General features: G+C 39.1%; 1 protein-coding gene across 1 annotated transcript in view; it reads left to right on the top strand.

Moving 5' to 3' along the window:
• KIAA0319 (KIAA0319 ortholog) overlaps window positions 1-10,505 on the top strand; it is a 126,742-nt gene extending 116,237 nt beyond the window's left edge. Inside the window, exons 20-21 of the mRNA XM_020986843.2 lie at window positions 2,613-2,704; window positions 6,470-10,505. Of these exons, the coding sequence (XP_020842502.1) occupies window positions 2,613-2,704; window positions 6,470-6,645 (268 nt within the window). The 3' untranslated portion in view covers window positions 6,646-10,505. The remainder of the gene's footprint in view (window positions 1-2,612; window positions 2,705-6,469) is intronic.
• The last annotated feature ends 3,812 nt before the right edge of the window (window positions 10,506-14,317 follow it).

The raw sequence follows: 14,317 nt of genomic DNA on the forward strand, positions 1-14,317 counted from the left end.
CCGTCTTATGCTATTTTTGCAAACAATTTGTGCAATGCAATTAATTGTTCTATGAATGTTTGATAGAATTTGCTTATGAAGACATCTGGTCCTGGGTTTTTCCCCCTTTTTTCTTCCCCCTCCCCTGCCCCTACACAATACCTCCCTGCTATCTTACTCTCTAAGGTTACCTAGTAACTGATTTGTATGTATCTTAAATAGACCTACAAATATATAGGTTGTCTCCCTTGTAAGAATGTAAGCTTCTTGGGAGCAGAAACTGTTTGGATTTTAGTACTTAGCAGCTTAGCACTTAGCATGGTGCATTGCATAGAGTAGGCACTTTAAAAATGCTTACTGATTGATTCCAAACCTCCAAGGTCCTTCTCCAGAATTGTATCTCTAGCCACCTTACATGCTATAGTCTATTTTTCTGAGTGGGTTGAAGGAAGAAAATCATCCAGGTAATTTCTTGAAAGGAAGTCTCACAAAATTTTAACTTCCTATCACTTTAATCTTGATTCTACCACCTTCCTCCAAAATCTTTAATTATATCCTTTTTTTTTCAACTTTTCTCTTTCTATTAGTACTATCTCTTCTACCTAAAGACACAATGAAATCTCTGCTATGCTGGAAATGTATACACTTGACTTAGATAACCCCACTTCAATCTTCCATCTCATTCTCTGTGACCAGATTTTTCAAATACATGGACCACATTCAATATTCCTTCACTACTTAAATCCCTGAAATGTGGCTTCCATCTTCACTTCCACTACTGACACTGCATTTGGGGGGCCCCAGTGACCACCAAATCCTCAGCTTTTTCGGAGTCCTTATTCCCCTTTCCTAGTTAACTTCATTTGATTGGTGTGGTGCAGCATGGCTGCTTTTGTTCCTAAATGATTTCTCTAAAGCCTGATACATTTTTGTGTTTATTTTACATATCTGTGTACATGCTATTTCTTTTTTTATTTAATATTTTTCCCAATTACATGTTAAAGCAATTTTAACATTCTTTTTTCAAATTTTGAGTTCCAGATTCTCTCCTCACTCCCTTCCTTCCCCCCTCACTGAGAAGGCAAGCTCTTTGACATAGGTTCTACCTGGGTTGTCTGCATGCTTTTTCTAAAAATGATATGAGACATCGACATCATGTAGTAGGGAGAGCACTAAGACTTGCCACCTGGAAAGACTGTATGAACTTGGGCAACCTATCAGTCTCAGTTTTGTTATCTATAAAATGGGGAAAATAATATTATCAATACCTATTTCACAGGATCTTTGTGGGGGGGAAAAAGCTTTATAAGACTCCATTGTTGTATGTCACTGCAATGTTTGCTTGCTACTAGGAAGGTCGGCTGGTCGGCAGAGCTTTGTGTGGGATGGGCTGTCCTACCTTGAGACCTGACACTCTCTCTCTCTCTCTCTCTCCCCTTCTTCATCTCTCCTCCCTCCCCATTTTTTCCCTTCTTTCTTTTCTCCTCTTCTCCCCTTTTCTCTCCCCTTTCCCTTCTCTCTCCCCTTCCTACTTTTTCTTCTTCCTTTTATCCCTTTCAATCTTCTTCAATAATTTATTCTTCTTGGCGCAGCTAGGTGGAACAGTAGATACAGCACTAGCCCTGGAGTCAGGAAGACCTGAGTTCAAATATGACCTCAGACACGTAATGCTTACTAGCTGTGTGACTCTGGGCAAATCATTTAAGCCCAGTTGCCTCACCAAAACAAACAAAAAAGCAATAATTTCTTCTTCTCTTCCCCCCCTCCCCCCTTCTTCCTCTAATCTTCAGACTTTGAGCCTCCAGTGAGATATCTTGCTCTGGCAGACACATCATAAATCACCTGTCCTCTCTCCCCGCCCCGTACATAGTGCAGTCAAGCAATAGCAAACACAGTTTAGCTATTCAGTTAGTCAACAGCTTTATTACATTTTCAGATTTTAGAAATAAAGTAAACCCTTAAATATACTAGAGAAAATGCCCACCAAGCCGTGAGGGAAACAGCAGATTTAAATAGAGTAGGCCTGCCCAACATGTGGCCCACCACAGCGGCCCGCTGGCAGTCTGTTGTGTAGGCCAATTTTACATCCTCTGTGTTTTTCATGGGCTGACCAAAATCCTTTCACAGGCCACAAGCTGCGCACGGGCTATAAGTGCCCCACTGACCAAATGTCTTCAGGCCTGAAATAGAGCATACTGGAGAGAAGAGGAAAGCTGAAGGGGAAATGCAGGGCTTTTCTCTCCAGCCTAGATTCTAGCAGCACACAGGTCCTAAACCAACATAGGTAATGTAATCCTGTGTCTCACTGCCCTAACATCAGGGGTCCTGGCAGCTGATGACCCCCCTAAACATTCCTGTTCCTTAAAGTTAAAAAGTAGGAGACTCACATAGGGAGTCAAGGTTAGCATGCCCCAGTGCCTCTGCCCAAGTGTCCGGAATCCTGTCCTTCCCCTGAGACCTGCCCAAAGGCTCATTATATAGATAAATGTAAGACTTTATTAAAAAGCGGGAGTTACATTTTTAAGGTAAGACATCTCCTTTAGGTCTAGCCACATATTTTTGTGTATCCTTTATTACCTTAGAGAGTTCACCTTTCTGAGAATTTGATTTGCACTTATTATTTTTCCTTTCAGACAGAAAAGAACTAAAATAAGAAAAAAAACAAAATATACCATTCTGGATAATATTGATGACCAAGAAAAACTGGAGCTAAGTCCTAAATTTGGTAAGATATTTAACAAGATAATTTTATACTATCAACACATCATTTAATTCAGACATTTGTCCCAGAGTTATCACGGTTGAATTTGAGGGCAGCAGATCCCTGTCAGGAGACTTGGTTGATGTCAGTTTGGTCAATGGCTCATTGTGTACCACTGCCAGGATTATGCCCCTTTGGGCATCTGGAGAGAATAACAGTTGACATTATTCAAGGCTATAGGGGTAAAGGAAAGTGATAGCTTGTAAAATTTAATTAAGAGTTAATGAAGAACTATGAGAATATTTGGGGAAAAGACACACTAAAAATATTTTGTAGGGGGTCTGCATTATATGGTGTATCTCAGAATACACCATAAGTGTAAACAAAAGATTAGAAAAGGAAAATCATTTCCAATTAACACTTAAGTGTGGAAACAAATACAACTCAAAACGCTCATTCTTCCTGGATTTGGGACTCGATGGTTGAGTGCAAGGAAATGTAAAGTTCTGGTGCACTACAATCTATTTCCAAATGCCTTTTCCTCCATGTCCCCCCATACCTGTCATATGCTAGAGCAAATGCTAGACTTGAAGCCAGAAGCCCTGGGGTCAAATCCTGATTCTAGCATTTACTGTGTTACTCCGGGTACTTCATGAACCTCCATTTCCTGTTCTATAAAATGACAGAATTATACCACATGAACTCTGAGGTCCTTTCCAGTTCCTAAAATCCTGTGAATCATATGAATGCTTTAGAATGAACAAATACACTTCAAAAATCATAGTAAGTCATTTTCAGTAATTATTATTCATGTAAATGCAGAATCAGGGGGCTTTTCCAAGATTAGTTTGTGCATAGTGCATTTAACTCAGGCAGCTTACTTTTATTTTAAAATCATTTAATATCTGCCTTAAAAATGATTCAGTATTTATTAAACATAGACCGGTACAGAGCAATGTGCTAAGCATTGGGTTTACAATTATGCTTGCCCTCAAAGGAAATCATATTTTACTGAGGGATCATGTATATTCAGATAAGTAAATACAAATTAATTTGAGGAGAGAAAGTACGTTAACAATTGAAGGGGAGGTGGGGTTTGGTCTAGAAAGTCTTTGGTAGGAGGTGGCACCTGAGCTGAAGAAAGCCAGATTCTAAGAGGCAAAGGAAAGGAGGGAGAGCATTCCAGGCATGAGGCACAGCCTAGACAAAGGCACAGAGGTGAGAGATGGAATCCTAAGTTCCCTAAATAGCAAATAAACTGGTTTGGCTGGAACATATTGAAGGGGAGTAACATCAGGTATCAAAAAAGGTAGGTTGTGGAGAGATTCAGGTGTTATGCTGTGAGAAGACATAGAGACAAGAGAAGGAATACTGATTTGGGGGCACAGTTAGTTGGCCAATCTGGTTGAATATGGAGTGTATGAAGGGGAATAAATGACTAAGTCTAGAAAAGTTGCAGTGAAATCATGTAGGATTTTAAATGCCAGACTCAGTGGTTCATATATTATCTTAAAGGTAATAGGGAGCTGGTGAAGATTTTTGAACAAGAGAATGGCATGATATAACAAAGTTATATCTTGTAAGAGAAATGATTTTGGCAATGGGGTGGAAGATGAATTGGAAAAAGGAAAAACTGGAACAAAGTGACACCAATTAGGAGCTTATTTCAATGGTCCAGAAGAGGGGTGATAAGGGCCTGAATGAAGAGAATGCCCATGTGAGCGGAAAAACAGATGTAATAAGGCTGTTTTGAAGGTAGAATCACTAAGACTTGGCAATAGAGTAGATATGAGGGATGAGAAAGAGGACATAGTCAAATTACAAATCCAGGATATGAACTTGGGAGACTAGAAGGATGGTGGCATCTGCAGTAGAAATAGGAAAGTTTGGACAAGTGGTCAGTTTAGGGGTGAAGAAAGAGAATTCTGTTTTAAATATGTTGTGGTTTGAGACACGTCCCAGTATGAGTTGCTGATGTGGGAATGGAGCTCAAGACAGGGTAGGGCTAAATATGTAGCATTAGGTCATCTGCATACACATGGTAACTAAACCCATAGGATCTGCTTTGGTCATTAAGGGAGAGAATGTAAAGAGAAAAGGCCTAGGACTGAGTCTTGAGAGACACCTATGCTTTGGAGACAGAGAGATGGATTATGAGAAAGTCTTTTGGTATCTTTCAATTCCTGGGTACTAATTCAAGAAGCATTTAATCAGCAACTTTTGATTTTGTGAGGCTACTTGAATTCCCATCCAAAGGAGTACAACAGTATAGTTACTTATGACTTTTCCCAAACTGCCAACTCTTGAGTCACAACAGAATCAATTATTGCAGCTGTATATAATTATGGTTGAAGTCCTGAGAGGGCAAAAGACAGTACTACCACCTTGAGTTTATGTAGTGTCTTTGTTCAAATACTCAAAATATTTCCTCATGTGTAATGTCAATGCTGCTTTATTATGTCCTTCCCCTAAAGTCAGTTCCCAATACTAGCCTCACTATTGCTTTTAATGGAAGCACCTTTTTGCATCTGAACCATCCCTATGTACCATGTTTCCCAACAGATTTCTCTGACTGTATCCCCAGCACTTAGCATAGTGATTACACATAATAAGTGCTTAATAAATGCTTTTTTTTATCCATCCATCCATTCTTCTAATCAAGTGTAGTCGTTTATGGGGCAGCTAGGTGGCACAGTGGATAGAGCACCGGCCCTGAAGTCAGGAGGAACTGAGTTCAAATCTGGGCTCAGACCAAACTTGATACTTACTAGATGAGTGACCCTGGGCAAGTCACTTGACCCCAATTGCCTAAAAATACAAAAAAAAAAAAGAGTAGTCATTTATGATTCTTCTCCTTTGATTCCCATACCCTTATCACCAAGTCCATCCTTCCTTCACAATGTCTTCTGCATCTGTTTCCTTCCAATTAGTACCACCCTAGTTCAATCTCATCACCTCATTCATACATGAGCTATTGCAATAGTTTCTTAACTGATCTTTTTGACTATAATAGCCTCTTCAACTTTCATTTTTTCTCCCCTACACACCATGGCCAGATAATTCTTCCTAAAACATTCACTTAATCACCAAATCCCTCCTGCTCATAGGGGAAAATCTAAACTTCCTAGCCAGGCATGAAGGCCTTTTACAATTTGCCTATAACCAACTTATCCAGCTTTATCTGTAACTATTCTTCTACCAAAATTTCACCTCAAGAACCCTGCTGTACACATAGAATCATAGGATTTTAAAGGTTAATAAGACATTAGAAATCACCTTGTCCAACCTCCTCATTTTACAAAGTATATAAAGTCTGAGTAAAATGCGTAGTTTAAATAGCATTAGTATTATATACTGTTGTTGTTCAGTCATTTCACTCATGTCCAACTCTTCGTGACCCCATTTGGAGTTTTCTTGACAAAGATATTGGAGTCCAGCTCATTTTACAGATGAGGAACTGAAGCAAACACGATTAAGTGACTTGCCCAGGGTCATACAGCTAGTAAGTGTCTGAGGCCAGATTTGAACTCAGGAAGATGAGTCTTCCTGACTCCAGGCCTGGCACTCTATCCACTGGACCATCTAGCTGCCCAGTATTATATATTAATTGTATATTAATATATACTGATATACTATATTAGTATTACATAGTAATATTAGTATTATAGTATTTATTTTTAACCTGAAGAGTATACTGAAAGTTTTTTTTTTAACCTCAAATGACAAATAGAGAACTAAGGATAAAAATACAGAAGTTCTGTCCTAATTCTTTTGTTTGCTCATCCTCAGGAATTAAACACCGGAGCATAGACCAGAACTCCAGTCTGATGGTATCAGAGTCTGAATTTGAAAGTGACCAAGACACAATCTTTAGCCGAGAGGTTGGAATGGAGAGTTCGAAGAACTCTGTGTTTGGATCCATCAAAAATGGGATTCCCTTCAGTTATTGCTCCAAGGACAGATAGTTAAGCTGTTTTCAAGTGGGAGGAAATACTGACCTGCCACAAAAATGAGTTGAGACTTCCCCCAACATTTTCTTTTTTTGTTTTCAAAATCAAAATCTTCTTGTATGACAGGAGACTGAGACAAGTCTGTCCAGCATAGTTCAGAGGAGGTTAGAACAAAAAACTAACTCATGTTATGGTTAAAATAGGAACAGGGAATACTAGCATACTTTAACTTCTCCTACATTGTGCTGCGTGTACAGTCCCACATTTTAAAGACTTATTGGCTGGGGATCTTGACACCAAAAATCACTACTTAGGGTGGTTATTAATTGGAAGAAGGATAACATTAAGCTCTAAGGTACCTACAATTTGTGCTTTACATTTGGTTTTCCGTCATTAAAAGAAGCTCTGTACAAAGTTGGTACAATACGTGTTTTAAGGCTTTATATAAAATAGCCCATGTTTAAATAAAACTTAACACATGATTACAGGCTCCATCTTCAGAAGTATAGCTTTTTCAAGCTAAATAAAAACAAAGACTGCAAAGCAGACTTTTTTTTTAAATTTTAATTTGCCAATATGTCTATGGTAGCATATATTAGATTTGATGTGAAGCCAAAAGCAGACTGGGACATTACCCCATCTTAGGACTTCCAGGCCTAAGACAAAAGCAACATTCTCCCTGCCCCCAACCACACATATTTTTATGTGCCCCTAAATTATCTTTGAGTCCTGATTAATAATAGAAATAAGGCAAATATCACTGAATAGAGATGAGGAATGGAAAGGGAGATGGAATTTAAATCTTGTTGACTGAACACTAGAATGCCACAATCTGGGAAGAGAGAAGTATAACTACTTTGGATCTTGTCAACTGGACTGAACCGGACTCTAACCTGTGGATGGCTGGTGCCAAACAGAGTAGGCTAGAGACAGGAGAGTCAGGAATCAAATAGAAATTTAATTTCAAAGTGAGAGAAATGGCTTGCAAGCAAGGAGAGGTCTAGACACCTGTGCCAGAGCCCCACCCTCAATGCGGGGACCTGAGGCAGTGTGGGGAGATGTCTGTTGTCCTGACAATGAGGGGTGACAGTAGCATTGTGACAATTTTGATTCAGGGTTTCATGACCAGAACTTGCCCAAGCTTGTTTGGTGCTTGTCTGAGCTCAGAGAACATCTAGTGCTGGTCAAAGCAATATAATAATTATGTGATTTTTGCCAGAGGGTGAGTGCAAAGGATTGTTGTTATGCCTAGCTCAGGGCATAGCTTGCTTGCTGGGCCTTAGCTCTGGAAAACAGGGTGTCTCCTAGTATCTTGACAATCTAGATGCTGTTTCTGTTATTCATTCCCTACATAATTTTCTACACTTTCAGACTGAGAGAGCCATTAAAAAAGCATCTCAAAAAAAAAAGCTGCAAATAATAGATTATTGCATGGGAACAATTTGGCCTTGCTGTAAGAAAAACAATTCTAACAATTAAAATTATCCAGAAGGGAAGTGGGTTGCTTTGGGATTATCCTCATTGGAGGTATTCAAATAAAGGTCAGATGCCCACTTGTTGGTTATGTTGTAGGGCTTTTTGTTCAGGTATGGATGAGTTGTATTAGATAATCTTAGGGACCCTCCCAGTGCTATGATTCTGTGACTGTCAACTTGGCTTTCATCTGGTGTGCTTTAAAAATTTGTACAAAACAAAGTTCTTAGGGCCACAGCTAAAATTTCATCGGGATGGAAAATGCTATCCACATTCAAAGAAAGAACTGTGGAGTTTGAACGCAGATTGAAGCATACTATTTGCTATTTTTTTTCTTGTTTTGTTTTCTCTTTCTTGTGGTTCCTCCTATTGGTTCTAATTCTTCCTTACAACATCACTAATGTGAAAATATGTTTAATAGGAATGTATATGTGTAGCCTACATCAGAGTGTGCGCCGTCTTGGGAAGGGGGTGAAAATTGGAGGGAAGAAAAATTTAAAACTCAAATGCTTATGGAAATGATTGTTGGTAAATTAAAATAAATTAATTAAAAAAACCCATTTCATCAGGAACAAGGGAGAAGAGAAAAATAACAAGTTCATTCCTGCCAACACCTACTTATATTGGATTTAATTGTATTAAGTTGACTGAATCACTTCTGTTTTCACCCCATTACCCACACTGAGTGTAATCTGATAGGGTGGTCCTAGTCAGTATATTTTTTTGAAAGAACAAGGGTGGAGGGTTGGGCTGATCATAAATGAAAACCATTTTGTAGCCTCAAGCATGCCTTTATTGTAAGGGGCACTGTATTAAATAACTCTCTACTGTACCATCTGGAAAGAGGTGGACCTGCCTTGTGTTAATAAAAACACAAATACAGCAGTTAAACTACCAGAGTGTGAAAGAAAAAATGTCATTAGAACAGTCAGATGAGAAAAACAGGCCAGCATCTTCTCCTTGCTCCCTCCTCCTAGTATTCATATGAATAGAATATTCTTAATTGCTTTATTTTGCTGGTGAATGGGAAAGCAATAATGAGACTATAATTGAAAACACATGTCCCCAATTGCACATCTGCTTTTCAGAAAAATTGTCAATTAAAAATCATTCAGGATCAGATGCAGCATGTGCTGCTTCAGCAGCCTGAACTCATAATGCTGACCCCTAGGTAGGCCGGTAAAGCTAGAATTTAAATTAATTCAATAAGCTTACCATGTATGAGGCACTACGTTAAGCTCTGGGGATATAAAAACAGGTGTGGAAAATGGTCCCCTGCCCTTTTGTTTATCTTTACTGGAGGATACAAAAAAGTAAACAGGTAAGTGAAAAACAAAGTAGGATATTCATTAGTGGATCAGCAGGCTATGATGAATGTGCAAACAGAATATAATGAATGGTCATGGAACCAAGAGCCACTCAACAGATCTCTCTCTCTTCCTTACTATTGATATTCATTTCTGTTTTAAGAAAGATGACTACTGGCTGTTGATAAACAAGTTCTGACTGGAACTTTCATGCAATGATCTAGAATTCCTATTCCCGAGATGAATTATAAAGGCATTTACATAAAGGTTGCAAGATACTAAGAGGCTAAGGAAGGTTTGTTTGGACAACAAACCCTCTCTCCTGTTGGAGTCTCTTTTCTTCTTTGCCACCCTCTCTTCCAGTTGCTCTAATTCCCTTCTTTAACATCATCTCTGATCCTCCTTCTCCCCTCCTCCACTTCCCCTGCCAAAATTTTTTTAAAGTCCTTCCTCTTGAGGTAGCTGACTTAGCCACCTATTCTATCCTGGGAACAAAAAAGTACCAGGAGTGGTCAGACAGTAAGGAACTTAACCACCCTACTCCCCATATTGTATATGTTGGTCAAGGGCAAGTGGAATGGTATGGTATTTTTTGACCCCATGTCATTTATCCTACAGTTTCATTGACCATTAAAAATCTTTGGAAAGTAAAGAACTGAGATTTTGGATAAGTACTCTAGGGAGTATACATTGAACCTAACACATAGGAGAGTGAACTCTAGGGTTCTCCTATGAAAATCTTAGTTGCAAGTCCATCTGTAACAAAGGAAGAATCAATTTTCCAGTGTGTCTTTAGGCTTATGACGTTCCACACACTGGGAGCTTTACACATACTGAAGGCTAAAACAACCCTGCTGTATAAAAAAGCAATGAGGTAGGAAAGGGTTATTAACCAATGCGTCAACAATGTTGCCTTGATAGAGAGGTGGTAAGAAGCACTCTTCCTTGTAAATGTGAACATGTTACTATGGACTTTGTCCCAGGAATATTTGTAGAAAAATGTGCTATTTATTTCATGCATTGACATTGTCCTGGACTATTTCTGAAATAACAATATCAAATATATGTGCTCATCTTAATAAAACTGTTTTTTTTATGTAACTCCTGGTCTTTCTTATGCTTCTAAAGGCCTAACAAGGCTTTGGTAGATATGACAGATAAAAGTGTTCAGGGATGGCTGGTGATAAAAGAGACCAGATTACTCAAAAGCTTATGCGTTACCTACAGCTATATCTATGAAACTTTCTTCACAGGGAGTAAATTCCTTTATCTTACCCAAACCAGGAGAAAAACTATTCACAATATTCAGGATGGTAATAAATAATAGCTTGGATTTCTAAAATGAAGCTTAAGTGGAAAAAAAAAACATTTATGGCATAACTAGTAGGTTCAGCTTTTTCCTACTAGTTGCTACTAATAGTGCTATACTATTTGATTCAAATCTTTAAGCATCATCAAGAAAATGAAATTCTTTCAGTGCTGAAAATAATAGAAGATAAAACATTTAAATGTCCAGTTGCCAACATAATTATGAAAGATGTGACCGAGTTTACCAGGTCAGTCCAAAACCTGGCAGTGAAAGTACTATTCTTCAAGTGATCACAGTCAAAGAATTAGAGCATTGATCTTTTAGGGCAAATATGATGTTATTAAATCCTAAAATTTGTAGACAGTGATTTTATAGTCCACCTCTCTCCCCCATTAACAATAACAACTGTTTGAAGACTTCATTCCCCAAATTGATAAGTGCATCAAGGCATCCTATACTGTTCCACAGTTTAACTTAACTGGGAATCATTAAAAGCCCATATCAATGTTTCTCCAACTAAATAGGCCATGGAAAATTTTTTTTTCTGATTGTGCTGAAGTTTGAAATTGAGGAATATTTTTTGCCAATGGTTAAACATCTGTTGTGATTATATCAGTATCTCTGTTTTGCAGGAGTTGGGTTGGCCATAAGGTTCCAAGAATGACATCAGCACCAGAAGAAAATGCAAATCTTTATAATCTATCATGGCACCTAGAAAATAATTCATAGCCACATAGAATAATTTTAAAAAAACTATATTAAAGTTGAAAATATCAGAGAACTGATAAATGAGTGTTGGAGCAGAGTATCTGGCAGTGTAGTTAGGACTGGGCCCTTTATCAGTTGCATGTCCTAAGAACGAATTATTATGGATTATGTTTGTAAACCTTGTCTTCCATTATGTCATTAAGAGTGAGAAATCTTTCCTTCCACAGATTTTTCATTGTTATACTAACATATTAATAGTTTTCATAGCATTCTTTCTTCTGATATAACTCATTAAAACTTTTTCTATACTCATCTGCTGTCCAGTTTGTTGTGAGGTAAATCTAAAAAAGTAAAAAGTTAAAACAGTAGAAAGAGGGGGATAAATCTGGTTGAAAACCCTGGCTCTGGATGAGCACAGGACATCTCTTATTAAGTGCATTCCATCCTTGGCCAAGAGCCTATTATGCTTATATTTTAAGACCACATCTGGATGCCCACTTCTAGACACCACATGTTAGACTATCTGGAGAGAAAGGTCATCAGCTCAATGAAGAACCTCAAGGTCATACCACCTGAGGAATTCACAGAGGAATTGGAAATGTTTAGCCTGGAGAAGATAAAACTTTGGGCACATGACAGCTGTCTTCAAATATACAGGTATGACTGTGTCATTCACCTATCAAAAGAAACCAGTGGTTCCCTGTTACCTATAGGATAAAATACAAAAAGCTCCACCTGGCTTTTGTAGCACTTTACAACATGGCTCCCACTTACCTTCTCCAGATATGCCATGTTTAATATTCTTCACACACTTTGCTCCAAACTGGTGCGCTAGCTGCAACTCTGCTGTTGCACAGGCTGCCCTTCATGGGTGGAGTGCTACCCTTTCTTGCATCTGCCCCCTGAAAAGAGCCAGCTTTCTTCAAGCGAAGTTTCTGTACCACTTACTCCAAGAAGATGTTTCGGATTCCATCCCTTACCCCACTCCTGCCCAAATGTTAGTCCCCTTCTTCCTGAAATTATATACTTTGTATTTACTTACCTGTATACATATGATATCACTCTAGGAGGATGTCAGCTCCCTGAGAAAAAGGATTTTATTTTTGTCATATCTGTCTCCTCACCCAGTGCCTTGCACATGGTGTGTATGTGTTTTTATAACCATTAAATTAAGGCCTGTTATGTGGAAGAGGGATCAGATTATGTTGTTTGGCATAGTGCAGAACTGAGAGGAATAGGTAAAGCTTGCTAGAGCAGATTAAAAACTTAAATTGAAGGACAAACTTGCTAATAATCAAAACTAGCCAGGGGTGGGTGTAGTATAAGCTACCTCAGGACGTAGTGGGTTTCCCCTTCTCTGGAGGTCTTCAAGCAAAGGCTGGCTGACTACTTGTTGGGTATGCTGTATATGGCAGACTAGATAGTCAATGTGGTCCCTTCCAACTGTGTGATGCTATAACAAACTACAACCAACAGGATCTGATACTATCTCTGGAGAGCTACCATACTGGTCTGAGCAGACATTTTCCTTCCAAAATGAGACCCTAAGTGAGACCTATGATTACATTTTTAGTATGACAGGCACTTTCAACATTCTTGGCCAGCCCAGAAGGAGTAGAGGCAGTTAACAACAGCTTCTCCATCCACTTGCACACAGGCTGGAGGAGTCTGTGGCTGGACACCCCTACTGCTGGTTCTATCACTTGGGTGAGGCACAGATTGCAACTACATCCTTGGCCTGAGGTCCCCTAGAGATAAAGATCTCACTTTAAAGTCTATCAAAGTTTCCTTTCTATTCAATGATGAGTCTGGAGAGTGGGGCGTGAGGGGCAGGTAGGCTATGGACAGCAGCTCCTCCCCCCTCCAAAGCATTTTCAGTTTCCTCCATTTTCCCTTCCCCCTTTGAGGAGTTATTTCCCTGGATGATGCAGAGGTGAGCTCAATGTCAGAATAAAAATATTGTCAGCAGAGGTAGCCTCACCCCAAATAATGGGATTTTCAAGCTTTGAAATAGAGTAGCCATTAAGAGAGGCCTCATTAGTGTGCGCCTCCTCAGCCCAAGTATGTCTTTCTGTATTTCCCCACTTTTCTGGGTTCTCTAATTTGCTATGATGCTTTATACTTTGGGTGGAAAAGGCTTTATGTTTACATTTAGGAAGAAGAGTTTCTCCCAAAAAGTTGTCTTATACAATAAACTGGGGCCATCATTTTTCAGTGCAAATCTACATAATTTTCTGCCTTACAACTCTCATTTCAGGGGTTGTGATGGGAGATATCCTACCACCCTCCCCCCACACCTGTATCTCATCCTGATGCAAGTTAGGCTAATTTTCCCTTAAAAAAGTATTGAAACCATATCATAAAGACTTAATTAACTCAGGCTATTGACATCCAGTGCTTAGCATAGTTCTGACATGTTTAATAATTGGTGTTTAATAAATTTATTGATGGATTGATTGATGTTACTTCCTGGTCACCTGAGCATAAAACACGGACAGCCTGGACTGTGGATATAGCACTGGGCCTGCAGTCAGGAAGACTGACTATGGCCAGATAGTCATCATAGTCAGTCTTCCTGACTTCAATACCAGTGTTGGTGCTGTTGTAGTAGCAGCAGCAGCAGCAGCAGTACTACTACACTGGGCCTCAAGTCAGGAAGACTGACTACAACTACTCTTTCTGGGGTGGCCAGGAATGCTTAAAGTGGCTGTCATACTAAAAGCGTAATCACAAGCCTCACTTAGGGTCCCATTTTGGAAGGAAAATGTCTGCTCAGACCAGTATGGTAGTTCTCTAGAGATAGTATCAGATAATATTAACAGGTGTAATACTCACCAGAGTCCTCTAGGTGGCGCAGTGGATAGAATGCTGGGCCTGAATCAGGAAGACC

Source organism: Phascolarctos cinereus, unplaced genomic scaffold (genome assembly GCF_003287225.1).
Source record: "Phascolarctos cinereus isolate Bilbo 61053 unplaced genomic scaffold, phaCin_HiC Scaffold_4;HRSCAF=312, whole genome shotgun sequence".
In the NCBI taxonomy this organism is placed as follows: Eukaryota; Metazoa; Chordata; class Mammalia; order Diprotodontia; family Phascolarctidae; genus Phascolarctos; species Phascolarctos cinereus.